The sequence below is a fragment of the Malurus melanocephalus genome, unplaced genomic scaffold (assembly GCF_030028575.1).
Source record: "Malurus melanocephalus ecotype Western Australia unplaced genomic scaffold, MMel_1.1 scaffold_1261, whole genome shotgun sequence".
In the NCBI taxonomy this organism is placed as follows: domain Eukaryota; kingdom Metazoa; phylum Chordata; class Aves; order Passeriformes; family Maluridae; genus Malurus; species Malurus melanocephalus.
The window spans coordinates 2,660-17,511 of NW_026624493.1; the positions used below are offsets into that span (position 1 = coordinate 2,660).

General features: G+C 44.9%; 1 protein-coding gene across 1 annotated transcript in view; it reads left to right on the forward strand.

The window, feature by feature from the left end:
- The first annotated feature begins 10,486 nt into the window (after positions 1–10,486).
- LOC130586698 (E3 ubiquitin-protein ligase rnf213-alpha-like) overlaps positions 10,487–14,852 on the forward strand; it is a 42,834-nt gene continuing 38,468 nt past the window's right edge. The window contains exons 1-8 of the mRNA XM_057387582.1: positions 10,487–10,549; positions 11,863–12,124; positions 12,221–12,291; positions 13,177–13,234; positions 13,351–13,390; positions 13,539–13,697; positions 13,781–13,963; positions 14,321–14,535. Of these exons, the coding sequence (XP_057243565.1) occupies positions 11,878–12,124; positions 12,221–12,291; positions 13,177–13,234; positions 13,351–13,390; positions 13,539–13,697; positions 13,781–13,963; positions 14,321–14,535 (973 nt within the window). The 5' untranslated portion in view covers positions 10,487–10,549; positions 11,863–11,877. The remainder of the gene's footprint in view (positions 10,550–11,862; positions 12,125–12,220; positions 12,292–13,176; positions 13,235–13,350; positions 13,391–13,538; positions 13,698–13,780; positions 13,964–14,320; positions 14,536–14,852) is intronic.

Consider the following 14,852-nt stretch of genomic DNA (forward strand, 5'->3'; position numbering starts at 1 on the left):
CTCGTTTTCTTTTGCACTCTGAGATTCCAAAAACGAACCTATCACGACCCCCGCTTAAGTCAAGCGGATCGTGACATAATTGGCATCACGGACTCAGCAATTCTGACAAAAAAAGGGGTTTTTGCAGGATTTTTTGTAGTCTGTACAAGGGCCCACTGACTGCATAAAATCCAGGTAAAAACACCCTATACTCTATTGAGGGTTATCTCTCTCTTCAGAATYTTCGCAAAAGAATCTCTGTGTGCAAAAGCTCAAGTACAACCTTTTGTTTTTACAAGATTTCCACCAAACACATCACATAATAAGTTGAATTTGTAACTTTTTTTTTGACTCCTTAGTAATTTTTGACTTGGCTATCGATCTTGACCTTGGCTACTGGTTCGAGACTTTGTGGTTATTGGTTTTTTGTCTCGTAATTTTGAATTTTTTTAACTTATGATTTTTGCTGTTGTTAAAGTTATTATGGACTCGAGATGTTGTTGAATTTTTTGATTTCTGATTTTGCTGTTGTTGAAGTTATTATTGACTCGAGATTTTGTTGTTGAATTTTTGGATTTCTAATTTTGTTGTCGTTGAATTTATTATTGACTCGAAATGTTATTGCTGTTGAATTTTTTTTTGACTGGTGAATTTATAATTATTTTTTGGACTCCTCGGTAATTTTTGACTTGGCTATTGATCCTGGTTTTTGGCTCTCTGGTTGTCGATTTCAGTATTTTTTGACTTGTGTAAAAAATCCCACCCTAAAGCTGTTGGGTGCTGAGTTGTTCCAAGCAAACAGTTTCCTGTTTGCTGGGCGTAAGATCTTATACGGACTTTAGGGAAGTGAAAAGGGTTAACATCTTAAGAATTTTTCCTCCCTAAAGTGGTTCTTTTGATCCTTTCATTGAACATGACTTCTAACCTTAAGGTTGTAGATCACTGCTCGAAGCGGTTTAGCGGAGAGAAAGCAATAATAGAGTCTCTCCAAAATCTAGTAGAAATTTTGCAGAAACAATTAAATGAGGAAAGAAATCATGTTCAAATTCTGCATAAACAATTAAATGACRAAAAGAATCAAGTTCACTTGTTACAAGCTGCTTTGAGAGAGGAACATCTTAAGAACTCAAAGATTGTGGACTTACCACAATATACAGAGGAAAAGGAAACAAGTAGCCCCCAGAAAGAGTTAATACTAGTAAAAAACTGTGGGGAAAACTGCTGTCCTCCTACCTTTTCCGAGTGTCACTCACTGGAGGAGACCAAATCCAATTCCTGTACCTCATTAATTCGAGACCTCCCAGAGTCGCTCAAACCTACAGTAATTCTCCTTCAAAAAACAATTAGAGTTGCAGCGCCTATAGAAAGGCTGCATAGACCCCTTGAACAGTGGGAAGACTCAGAAGGGTTTCTGTGGTCTTTTGGCACTTCTCCTGTTGGCATCAAGTTACTCCAAACCGCACCTTCCCTAAAACAATACYCCCTTGCCCTGGCTGCYRAACAAGCTATCAAACCGGTTTTACAAGCAGCTGTCCCAAACCTAGCGGAACTAACAACACTCATACCTTTRCAGCCAGTGGACACAAACTGCTTTGCTTTTACATGGGAGGGACAGCAACACACTTTCACTAAGCCCCCCCAAAACTACCAACACTTCCCCACCCTGGCTCATGATCTCCTTGTGGGAGGAGGGGAAGTAGAAGAGGTGGGAGATGTCCAACAGGACAGAATCTCCCACTTAGAAAGCCTTAATTTGCAGATTCCCTCAGAAAAGGTCCAAAAACTCTCACAGGAAGTGAAAGTATTGCAACTGTTGATTTTTGAARCAAGAACTCACCAAGCCCTGGTCCCTATTCATTCTACAAACCCTTTTCAAGTGGAATGGGGATTTACCTCCTCAGAACTGTCAGTACACATACGGCAGCAGGGTCCTGAGGGTACAAYRAGGCCTGTTGGTTTTTACTCCGTGGTTTCAGAGATGCYRAAAAGAGATAYRCTACCTGGGAAAAGGGATTGTTTGTGGTTGGCTTAGCTCTCATAGAAGTGGAAAACATCACATGAAAACAAGCAATAGTTTTGAGAGACCCTTTTAAAATTATTAAGGCTGCTTCTACCAGGACTCCCCCACCTGATGGGGTGCCCCAGAGGGCCTCAGTTAGAAAGCGGTATGCTCAGATTGAACATKATTGTAATGCTTTCTCAATAACCGAAGAAGCTACGCAAGACCCAGCTGTGCAGGGGGGCTTGGGCRGTGGCCAGGACGGACCTGCCTCTGTTGAAGTGGCCCCCCTTTTTGCCCCTCAACAGTCAGCAAACTCTTGGTTCACTGACACCTCCACCAGGCGAGAAGGGAACGTGTGGAGATACAAAGCTGAAGCCCTCCACACCTCCTCCGGGGAACCATTTATCACAGAGAGGGAGGGGAGTGCCCAAGTTGGCACTCCATGGGCCTTGAGCACTGATGCCTCAGGRCAGGGCCTGGGGGCTCGAGGCTCCTTGCCCAGGGTCTGTCCAGAACACGCCCAGGCCAATGGTCAGCAGAGAAAACCCCCGTGAGCAGCCCCAGGGTGGCCGTGGGCAGGGTGGGGRCAAACAGCATGGCTGGGGCTCTGCAAGGTCCCTGGGGAGAAGGGAAGGAGCAGCAGAGCAGGGGCTGCTCCATCCTCTCTGCGCTGGACACCCCAGGGCAGCGTCCAGAGCGTCCTCATGGACCTGCCAACAACATCCCCCTGGGCAGCCCTGGCCTCTCCCCCAGCTGCGAGAGGTGCCTGATCCCTGCAGGCACAGCCACGGCAGGACTGGCTCAGGAGCCCCTGTTTGCATTGCCTTCTTTTAGGTGTTTGTCTTTGGTTGGTTGGTTTTTTTGCAAATATTGCAATTGTAGTTTTGTGTAGTTAAAGTTCTTCTTGTACTTTGGTAAAAATAGGGCTAATACCAGTGAATTTTGTAACTGCTGTTGATGCCTGATGATTTTTGCCTTTCCTTTTAATATACCCTTTTATTTAGTTTTACACCCTTTATACATTTTCTGTACCCTTTATCTATTCCTTGTACTTCTTGGCCTGCATGCTTGTAATTCCTGTAGTCTGATATCCCAGCTTAGTTTAGGAGTTCTGCTGGGCAGAGAGACCAAACATCCTGAGGAAGGAGTCAGTGTGCCCTGTGCTATCTTAAACCTGAGGCTCCAGCCTTGGGTGAAGCCTTCTGTCCAGAACATCTTGTGTAAACTGGGCTCTGGCCTCATCTGGAGGGGCGGGATTCATTAGAATAGGGGGACATTAATGCATTTGTTAAGTTTATTTTTGGGGAATCCTGGATAGATATGCTAAATTGTGAAGTCTATAAAACTTGTATCTGTGCTATACATGGGAGTGCATTTTGCCATCAAGTTGTGCACCTGGGATTCCAAATAATGAGGTAAAACCCTTTTTATTACCCTTAACCATGTCTGTGTCATTATTGAAACTGGCCAATCAAGGCAACACTGTGAAGATTGTTTTGTGTGTGTGTGTGTGTGTGTGTGAAAATTACTTGTGATAATTTGTGTTTTGTCGGCATATAAATTTATGCGGGACGCCTGTAAGATAAAAGCAATTTATTAAATCTTAAAACATATTTTGAATGCTTGTTGAGTTTTTTTGTTTATGTTAGTTTGATTTTTGTGTGTGTGTGCGAAGATTATTTTTTTTTTAAAAAGAGAGTAGCTTTGGAGATGCAAGTTAGTGTTGCTGGAGGGGGAGAGGTGTGGATGATGTGTGCCCCTAGCTTTGTCTGTTTGCAAAGCTACTTGCAATTAAATAAATTAGTTATGTTGCAAAATAAAACTAGCAAGCAGAAAATACAATAATTTTTAAAGAAGGGGAGGGGATGAAAATTCATCCCTCTTCCCACTCCAACATGTGTTACTGTTGTGCAAATTTGTTTCAATATCATTAACAATTTTGAATGTTTCAGTATTTTTATTAGATAAAGAGCGAAGCGCATACAGAGTTGTAGAAGCAGGAAGAACTGCTGACTACCCACACAACTGTGAAAACTATGGCCAGGTTCTTCTCTGTTATGTGAAAAAAATTAACTGCAAATGAAGAGGAACACAAAAAACCTATATTGAGCAATATAATAAACAGTAAACCTGTTAAAAGCTGCAATGAAATATGAAATTTTAAAATACAAGGCACTGAATTGTTTAATTTTTTTGCATTTCCAGAATAGTATTAACCAAGTGTTATTTTTGTATCAGTCAGCTATCTGAGCAAAACCTTGTAATAATTGTAACAACTGACAAAAGTGTAAGCCAAAAAGAAAAGAGGGTGGTACTGTTTTTATTACCACATTAATAATTGGCTTATAGACTTACATCTACATTTTTAAAATGAAAAAATAAAGATTTAAAAGCATAGCTAGCTTCTATAACTAACAGTGAGTAAATTTTGTTATTGATTGTTACATTTGAAACTGTTATTGCTCTTGAGTTTTTATTGATGTTTTTTTATAAGTTTAATACATTTTTTTACTGGTTTCCAGTAAAATGGGATGAGAAAAGTTTCTCACTCAAATTAGTTTTGGGAGCTCACATACTTTTGGAATGTACCCCTTTTTACCTCTTTAGGGCAAAACCATAAAATGATCATAACTTTGTTTTGTGGATGGGAATTGTCAGTGCCTTTTGAGCGGGAAGTATCTGAAAAACAGTGGAAAACCAAAATAAAAAAGTGCCAAAAGTGATTTGTCTAGAAATTAGCCAAGAGAGTGATAAGGAAATAGAGGGCAAGACCGAGTTGGCCACTGTGCTTGCTGCCAAGAAGTGGCAACCCCATAGGCATGGGAGGTGGGGTTATAAGCCATACCGGACCTCTTTTATTCCTTTTTATTTGTCACTTCTTTTTTGTCTTTTCCCTTTCGGATTTCCAGTAAATTCATATTGCAGTTGCTACCAGTTGCTTTACATGGGAAGAACCCAAAATTCCTTTTTAACTTCCTACACCCATGTCGACAGTTACTGTTATGACCTATCCAAATTAGTTACCTATAAGCAATATGGGCAAACATACTGAATTGCAGAAAATTTAGGAAGAGGTAATAACAGTATGGGAAGTTGTGAAGGCCAGAAGCCGGCATTGCAGCCTTGTAAGTCCTGAAGCTGAAATTCAGCTGATAATAGTGTAACCCTGAGATCTGGAAAAACAAAAGGGAGTCTGAAAGTCTGGATGGAGGAGGACAAGACAGACGAGGTTGTTACCAAAGCAATGTGACTGAGCGGCCTTGACTGTTTGTGGGAAAAGGAGAATGGAATGTTGTAGAAGAGTGGTCAGATAGGGCAGATGCCAAAGACAGAGGAAAATCACGAGAATTAATGACACTGCAGCTTTTGCAACACACCAATCATATGCTGACAAGTAGAGAAGGGGCTGCTAATTAGCCAACGACAATTGCCAGTTATGCAGAAGACTTAGTATGGACCTGCTGCTAGATAGATAAAAGGGGCTCAGCCCTGTAATAAAGCGGTCGCGTGTCTGCCTATCTGTGTCTGTTGCTCGTTATTTTGTGTCGCATTGTCTGTCTCTACTGCGACAGGAAGTGAATGTCCAAAGGGAGAAAAATGGGTTTGCTTTACATTTGCTTTCGGGGGTGGAGTCTGGGATTTGGTAAAAAAAAAACAGTAATGAGGATGCTGTCCTAGATATAGCCAAATATATAAAAAAGTAGCCCAGGTACTGGTCCAGGAATGGGAATTGATGCTAAAGGCCAGCTGGTGGAACAATTTATTGGGAATGTGCAACAGTTGCCTCCTTTTTTCCTTGCCTGCTTCCCTGTTTTATTCAGCTAATCACTAGCGTAGTCCAACATATGCAAGTAATAGCAATGCCTATGGACCCGAAATTGGCTACATCTGGAACAGCACAAAAATTAATGGTGTTAAAAAAAATGAATAAAACAAAGGACCCTCTTAAATAAACCAAATTGATTTATGAAAAACCAACATATCACCAAAGTTAAAAAAAAAAAAAAGTATTATTGCTCAAGCCGAATGATTTAGGAAAGTGTCGCTGTTGGCCAGACAGCAACACGAAATAACAGACACACATATACACACAAAACTAATAGCTACTTCATTAAGGCACAAGCCCCTTTTATCCACTTAGCAACTAGTGTATACATTTGTGGCAAACATACATTGGTTAATGAGGCTGTCATTTTCTACTCATCAGTATATGATCGGTGGGTTATTGTTTCTGTCTTTGAACACCTGTGTTATTGGTTCACATTCCATTCTCCCTTTCCCAGAGGCAGCTAAGGTCGTGGTGTTTACAGAGAGCATACTTTTACATGTAGGCTATTAAACCTCCCTTTAGTTTCCCAGGACTCAGTCATGCACGATAATTAGCTGAGTCTCAGATTCAGGACTTATGGGGCCGTAATGTGCACCCTCGGCCTCCACAGGAAAGAGTAGGGATTGTGATCAACACACAGTGTTGGCTTTCGCAGATATTAAGGGTAGATGCTGTGTAATGTGCATTATAATGGTGATTTTGCAGAAATGGTTTTGTAGACATAGTTAATGTATTTGATGAACTACATATTGGCATTTAGTAAGGCTTAGAGTTATTTTAATACTAATGTTGGTTAAGAGTTGTTGCAATAATGGCTGTGTTGTGGATATTGAAACCTGGTGGGTGTGTTAAGCAGTAACAGATGACCAAGATGAGAATAACTGCACCGGACCACAAAACTGACTGTGCAGCAGCCCCTAGAATTTGCAAACTAGTGTGAAAAAATGTTTGAATATGTAGAATTGCTTATGAATATATATTTGACTAACACAACAGAAACAGCATCTAAGGAAGTTACTATTGTTAGCAATTATGCCATAGCTACAGATCCATTGCTGTGACATTCACTTTAATGACTTTGTCCCCTATTGTCCCTTATTAAATTTCTAAAAATAAAACAGAGGAGTAGGCTTTGTTTCTGTGAGTTCCCCAAACTCAGAACTGCCCCAAATGTGTCCCATAAATGTCTCCCTGAACCCTGAAATATCCCCCTTGACCCAGTCTGAGAAAAAGATGACAAAGGACTAAAAATAGGACCAATTAGCGTAAAGAGGGAGCAATCAATAACCAACCGAGGTTAATTAATTAACAGAGGCAATTGTGTTACTTAGAATAAATGAACAATAATTTCTTTGGTTCCTAAAAATGTATCAAATTTTAATACAAATATTAAAAGTCATAAAAATATAAAACAGTGAAGCCCAAAAATAGCATCTTGTAGCTTTGACCTAAGTTATATAAGCTATATATAAGTTATCAATAGTAATATTATAAATAGGGAAAATAATGGATATAATTAATTAATTAAATATTAATAATGAATAACAAACTACATAAATATTTTCTGATATTTTGAGGATGTCAGTCCCAGGTGGGTGATGTCAGACATGCGGAGGCTAGTGCTGAGGAGCAGGTTGTCCAGACAAGGTCAGCCTGCAAGGGGCTCATTCTTCTTTGTACCCAGACCTCCTAAGGAGGCATTCACCATCAAGATCACTTGGGGAATGCCTCAGTCACCTGTGAACTGAACTGAAAGATTAAAAAATGCTTGATAAAAAAATACTCATGAGGCACACATTAAATCTCTCTCCTTAACAGAACTTCAAAGTGATTCCAATCACTGCACAAGCCCTGGAGACTTGAAGACAATGGAAGGAAGAGCAAGAGCTCCTGAGGGCTTTATGTATTTTAATGAGCCCCATAGTGGATTTGGGGCTAGTCTGGGACCCTCAGGGACTGAGAGTAGGTTGAAGAAGCTGCTCAAGGAGTCAGAAGCAAAAACTCCAAGTCCCTTGGAGCATCACTGGTCCCTCGTCCCAAGGCAGGGACTGCCAAAGGCTCCCCAGGGACTCGTGAGAGCAGATCCTTGGGGCCAGGACTGCAGGGAGCCAAAGCAGGAAATGGGAATGCTGAGCAAGCCCTGGGCTGGTTGGAGGGACCAGAAAAGCCAAGCCCTGAGCCCAGCCCTGGGACATCAGGGCCTGTCCTTCACAGAGGGCTCGGGGCTGTTTATGGGGCAGTGACACGTGAGGGGCAGGAAGAACAAATGTCATAAAACTGTGACACTGCAAATGTTCATGGAACCAAGGCGACATTGTGACACTTGTGGAACCAAGAAGCCATTCTGATACTGCAGGGCCCATGAAGAGCAATGTGACACTCTGGGGCTTCATGGAACTGAGGAGACCATCGTGACTCTGCAGGGTCCCATGGATCCAAGGGTCCATTGTGATACTGTGGAACCAAGGCAACCATAGTGACACTGGAGAGCCCCATGGAACCAAGGGAACCCTGGCTGGCTTGGCCTTCCAGGGACTGCCTGAGAGGTCCAGCTGGTCTTGGCATGTGTAGGGTTGCCTCTCAGCTGCCCCAGAACCACTGGGGCTCTGCTTTCCTTCCTATGGAAAAGAACCACCATTCCTGTCCAGGCATCCATGGTGGAAATTAAGATTTTACCTCCAAATTTCTGTATATCCAAAGATTGTTCTGAAAGGGAAATATTTAGTATTTATTACAATATTTAGCTAAGAAACTTAATGATCTTAAATTTTATAAGAACCTGTATTAAAATTAATTGAGAAATTTGTGTTTCTGTGACTTTGCTCTTTTTGTTTTTATAAACTCGTTGCTTTATCTGCTCTTAGTTCTAGTTAATGGATTCATTTGCTAATAAAATAAAGTAAATGTTATGGAAAAACTAAGGAGTAACTTGATGCTCCAGAAGTTCTAATAAATGAAACCCCCCTGCAGAACTTAATAGAAAATGGTTAGCTAAGAAATCAAAATTAATATACGATTGTTAAAGTACCAAAGCTTTAAGTTATCCCTTACCTAGAGATGGATTAGATGTTTTAGTAATTGAAACAATAATATGAAAAGTTGGGACTGACAATGAGGAGGGGAGAGGCTATGGGAAGCCTTCTTGTTGCAATGTAAACCTTGGAAAGTCTGTTTCATTGGATATTGTTGGTGAATAAATAACTGCTTGTCCCCAATACTGACCAGTGTTGCTATTAAGGGATGCAAATTCAACAACTCCTAAGTTGCTGAATCTTAAGCTTTTTGGCTTAGCCCTTTGTTTCAGTGAAAACATTTCAGCATACATCCCTTCATCTCATTTTAGTCTTGAGACAAGAACAACATCAGTTATAACAGAATGTTATAGTCCAAGGTAGCATTTTGTGGCCACTTTTTCTCCCAACTCTAACTTTTTCACAGGGCACCACTGATTACAACATTTAATTAAGTTCTTCCTGGTAGTTCCACAACTTCCTCCAATGTTTCAATATACATCCAAGTGGTGATTTTTCCAAAATACACTCTCTTTGAGTCCCTTTAGATAGACTAAACCTATAATGACAGAATATATGATTTAATTTCCAAATGACAACCAGTTTCCAAAATACCAAACAAACAGGTTCCAAAACACAGAGCACTTCCAAGTTCCAGGGCACTCCTGTTACCTGGACATTCTCCAACTCCCAATACGTGGGCACTGCCAGGACACTTGACATCCCCAGCATCTCCAGGAACCCCCCATCTGAGCACCCCCAGGACCTGGTCTCCCCTCAGCACCCACCCCCAGCACCCTCAGTCCCTCTGCCCCATTTCCCTTCCCCTATTCCCCCCCAGCTGTCAATCAAATCCCCCCTGAAACCCAGGGGACCCCCCCAACCAATTCCCACAGCTCCCACCTAGAGTGGGAGCTAGACTGGGACAACTGGGAGGCATGATGGGGTGCCCAGTGCTTCCAGTGTCCCGTCCAGTCTCCCAATCTCCCTCACTGGCTTGCCACTCCCACCAATGCACCCCAGTCTTCCCAGTGTTCCCAGTGAAGTTCCAGTGCTCCTAGTCAGTCTGTCTGACTGCTCAGGGAGTCAAGTGCTGGCTCTACTCCAGCAATCCCAGTACCATTCCAGTGCTCCAAGTATCACCTCCTGGCTCACTCCAGTGCCCCCAGTCTCTCCCTACAGCTTCCAGTATTATCACTGTGCTCACAGTATGATTCCCCAGCTCATCCCTATGCTCCCAGTTCCCTCCAGATCACCCCAGTATTGTTCTCTGTCTCCCCTGAAATGCTCCTAGTCCACTCTAAGTGTTCTCAGTGTCTTCCCCCAGTGCACTCCCTGGCTTTCCCCAGTGCACCCACTTGCTTCCCAGTGCCATTCCCAGTGCCATTCCCAGTGCCATTCCCAGTGCCATTCCCAGTGCCATTCCTGGTGCCCTTGGAAGCCCTCAGGACCAGGCAGGGGCTGCCGGCCCTGCCTCCCTCCCCCCACCCGTGGAAACCCCTGAGGTTCTGCATTCCTCCAGCAGCAGCCAATTCCTGCCTGAAACATTTTTGCTTTCAGTTTTGCAGTGGTTTCCGAGAATCTCATGTGAAAACAAGAAATGGTGGGTGGGGTGGAAAGAGAGTTGGGGAAGTGGGGCCTGTGTGGGTGGGGAGTCAGGCAGGGACATAACCGGTGTGAGCCCCCAGTGCTCTCATCCCCTCTGCGGACCCGCTTTTTCCCAGCGAGGTAAGTGCCTGCCCCTCGCTCCCACCCTTCCCCCCTTTGCTACTTCTGCTGCCAAAAGTAATGTCTCTGAGCACAAGAGCTCCCTAAATATTTGATTTGGAGCTCCAAAGCTGCTTAAATGAGTGAACCCAAAATCTGCTTGAATTGGTCTCTTGGAGCCCAAAAGCTCTTTCAATTGCTAGGTTTGAGCCAAAAATATCTCCACATCCCTCTCTCTGACCCAAAGCTCCCCACACTAGATTTTCTGAGCCCCAAGGTACCAAAATTTGGGTTTCTTAAACCTGAGATTCCATAAATTGGTGTTTTGGAGCATCAGAGCCCCCTAAACTAGTGTATCTGAACCCAAATGCACCCTGAATTGCTGTTTCAGGTCCCAGAAGCTCCTTAAATGCATTTCTGGACTCCCTAAATGGGGCTTTCTGAGGCCAAAAGCTCCCTAAAGGAGTGAGTTTGAGCCAAATGCTCCCAAAATGACTGTTTCTCAACTCCAAAGTTCCCTAAAGTGCTGCTTCTGAGCCAAAAACCTCCCTAAATAAGTATTTGGGACCCCAAAAGCTCCCCAAATGGATGTTTCTGAGCCACAAAGCTCCCAAGCTTCCAGTATCTGAGCCCAAAAACTCCCAAAGGGGGTTTCTGAGCCTTAAAGAACAAAAAATTGCTGGGTTGGAGCCAAGAAGCTCCCCACATTTTTTTTTTTCTTGAACCTAAAAGATCCTTAACTGGCTATTTCTGAACCTAGAAGCTCCCTAAATCACTTTTTCTTGGACCGAGAGCTCTCCAAATGGGTGTTTTAGAGCTCTAAAGCTCCCTGAATTGGTCTTTCTGAGTTCAGATGCTCCCAAACCCCCAATATGCTGAGACTCCCAAGGCTCCATAAATTGCTGGTTCTGTCTGTTCTAAAAGCTCGTTATAGCCAGATTTCTTCGGCCCAAAGCTCCCTAAAATTTGGATATTGAAAAACTCTTTAATTTGCTATTTTTGAGCACAAATCCTCATAAAATGAATGTTTCTAGCCCCAAGGCTCCCTAAATTGGTGCTTAGGACCCAAAAAATATCCTTTACTGGTGTTTCTGAGACTCTGAACTCCCTAAACGGTTTTTTTTCTGAACCCAGAGGCTCCTGAAATTGCTGTCCTGGAGCTTTAAGGCCTCCCAAATCACTGTTTCTCAGCCCCAGAGCTGCTGAATACAGATTTCTAATCCATGGAATTCCCAAAGTCAATGTTCCAGAGCCCAGAGCCCCCTAAGTCGAGCCATGTGCCCCATTAGCCATGGTGCTTTGAGGCTAAGAATACCTCCAATGGCCCCTCTCAGGTCCCAACACCGGTGATGGAGGCATCCCCCAGTGATGCAGGTGGAGCAGAGGAGCTTCCCCTGCAGTCCCCCCCCGTCCAGGGGGGTGAGAGTGGCCCCTCGGTGTGGGATGGAGCTGATGGCACCTCCAGGATGGATCCGATGGCATCCAGTTACCAGAATTCGGGATGTGTGGAAATGCGTTCAACACCAGAGCCGGTGGCAGGGGACCCCACGTCCGACTGTGATGACAACTGCTGGGAGGAGCTCAGCAGCGAGCCAGGTACCAGGGATGGATCCTGATGGAATTAGGGCAGGGAAATAGTAAGAGATAGACTGGCCCCTCACTCACATCATGCCTGACATGTTGCCTTCCCAGAGTCATGCACAGAAGACAGAGATGACTGCTGTGGGCAGGACCCAGCCTCTGACTCTCTCAGTGGACACACGGTGGGTGCTGGGAACATCTCACCAGCTTGAAATCAGGGTTTTGGGGGCTGAGTGGCTTGTCCTTATCAGCCACATGGTTACTTGATGATTCTGATGGAGCCTCTGTGTCTGGGCTAGATTCATTAACATCGTTAGTGCCAGTGATGCTTCTGCAAGAGGAAAGGAAAGCAAAAGCAAAAGCAAAGCCTGTTTGAAATAAAAAACTGGGGTAATTAATCCAGGCTCAGGAGCTCTGGGCCCTGATGGGGACGATGTGGTGGGATCTCCGGGGCTCAGTGCTGCTGCAGTGGTGGCATGTTGGCAGGGGCCAGTCTGGAAGGAGCCACGCCTCATCCATGGCGTGCTGTGTGCTGGCTCTGAAATTCCTTCCAATGCTGCAGTAACTCCATTCAGCTTCCCAGGCTTCTAAAGTTCCACCACGAGAAGAGCTCCAGCTCCAGCAGATCCCAGCACATGCTACCAGAGAAAAGGAGAATTCCCAGAACAAGGGCATCCAGCTGAAGGGAGTGTCGGGAGCACCAGAGCAGCTTGGGAAGCCAGTGATTCCTCTGGGTGGACTCTGAATGGTGCCAGTGCTCCCAGGATCACTCTCTGGCTACCCCCTGTGGGAGCGCTTCCTGTTCCTGCTCACTGGCTACCCGCAGTGCTCCCAGTTCCCAATATCACAAACTGACACTCCACTTTCTGATCTCAAAGCTCCTGGAGCACCAGAATGGAGTTTCCCATGCCAGGATGGTAGCAGTGGCCTGGATTTTCGAGCTCAGCTCTAGGAGGGTGGGGGCAGGAAAAGACCCTGCCCTTACCTTGGTCTTCCCTGTCCTTTGAGCTCTCAGTTTTTGAGCTTCATGGTCTTCCTTCAGCTCTTCCCATTTTTCTCTTCTTCAGGCAATGGGTGGTGTGGAGACAGTGGTGGTGATGGACATGGGGAGCATCAGCTGTGCAGGTAAGGGTGTGTTCTCAATCACATCACCTTCTCCAACCAGAGACCAGGTGCTGAATAATGTTTGCCTTGTTGCCACCATCCTTGGAGGTATTAATTGGTGCTTTTACCTGCTGCAGATGACCAGGAGATCAGAGAAGACCCAGGATCTTCCAGCAGGTTTGTTGCATGTAGGGAGGGCATCTTGGAAGGGTTTGAGGGCTGGAGGTCCAGCAGTTCCCCAGGGGAAGGGGCTATGGAGGAAGGTGCAGCATTGGCATTCTTATGTTCCTTCTCTCCCAAAATTCTGTCCCTTCTTGGCATGCAGAGACTTCCTTCCTCATCCTTTTCCCACACCCCAATGGGGGGCACCCACTCCAAGGCATCTGAGTCCTTCTGATAAACCTTGGAGTAACCAAGTGGCAAGTGCCAGCATGGGAGCTGGACAGCCTCTGGGCAAGTTGGACAGGAACCAGCTGAAGTGCTTGTGAGTAGAGCAGCAGGTGAAGAAAGGGAAGGGGGACATGGGGCAGAGGATGATGTAGGGATCCAGCACCTTTTCTCTACCAGCTGCCATCCCAACCCATACCTGTTTCCTGGCCATGATCATGAGGGTTCACAAGACACGATGACCTTGGAGTTCATCGCCGTCCTGCCGGAAGGTTGTAGTAACATCAACCAGAGATTCAAGATCTGTGTTGTCTTCTACAAACATCCTGGCCAATACCAAGAGTTTGCCACGATGCAAAGAAAGTAAGTTATGAGGGGGTGTTTCCACAGCAGTTCTCCTTTGGGGTGCTGAACTCTGGACTGAGGGACATGGCTGGAGGTGAACCCCCAAATGGAGACATCCTGATGGAGCCTTAGTACTTGGTGGTGGCTCCTCCCATCTCCCCATCCCTCGTGGAGCTGCCAAGATGGCTGTGGCCAGGATATTCCAGCCCCATGTGCGGCTCTGGGCTGGGCTAGTGGATTTCATAGGTCTCCCAGCTTAAGAACTTGGCTGTGGATTTCTCCCCAGCGCTTCTAAGGTCAATGATGAATCAAAACTTGACTTTTGGCTTGGGACTGACCTTGATGGCTTACAAGCTTCCTCCCTTCCTCTTTCAGAGAAGAAGTGTACACAGGCAGTGCCAGGATCCCTCTTTCCGAACTGCAGGGAAGACACATCTTTTATAAATATGCCATCGTCAACTTGGACAGCAGAGAGTGCGAATTGGAGGATATTTCCTCGTACAATTACAACATTTCAGACACCTCCAAGTGCAAAAAAGCTGAATTTTACCGTGTCCTGACTATCCCCGAAAGAGAGCTCAAAGCGGACAGTGAGTGCTCTATTTTCCCCATAGACCTGTCTGGTGTGGTGGCAATGCCATGGGCTGGCCTGTGTGGTGGCAGTGATGCCGTGGGATGGCCAATGTGGTGGTGTTGATGTCATGGACTGCCTGTCATTGACCCTGGTTGATTGTGGGAGGTTTCCAGCCACAGGTTTACAAGCTGCTTATGCAAATGAGCTTTTCTTTCCCCCTCATAATACAACTAACGGCTGAAAATCGAGTCACTGCACTCAAATTCTGCCTGGAATATGTGCAGCACCCCTAGGGAGCTGGGTAAATGGAGAGATTCTGTGCTTCCTGGACTC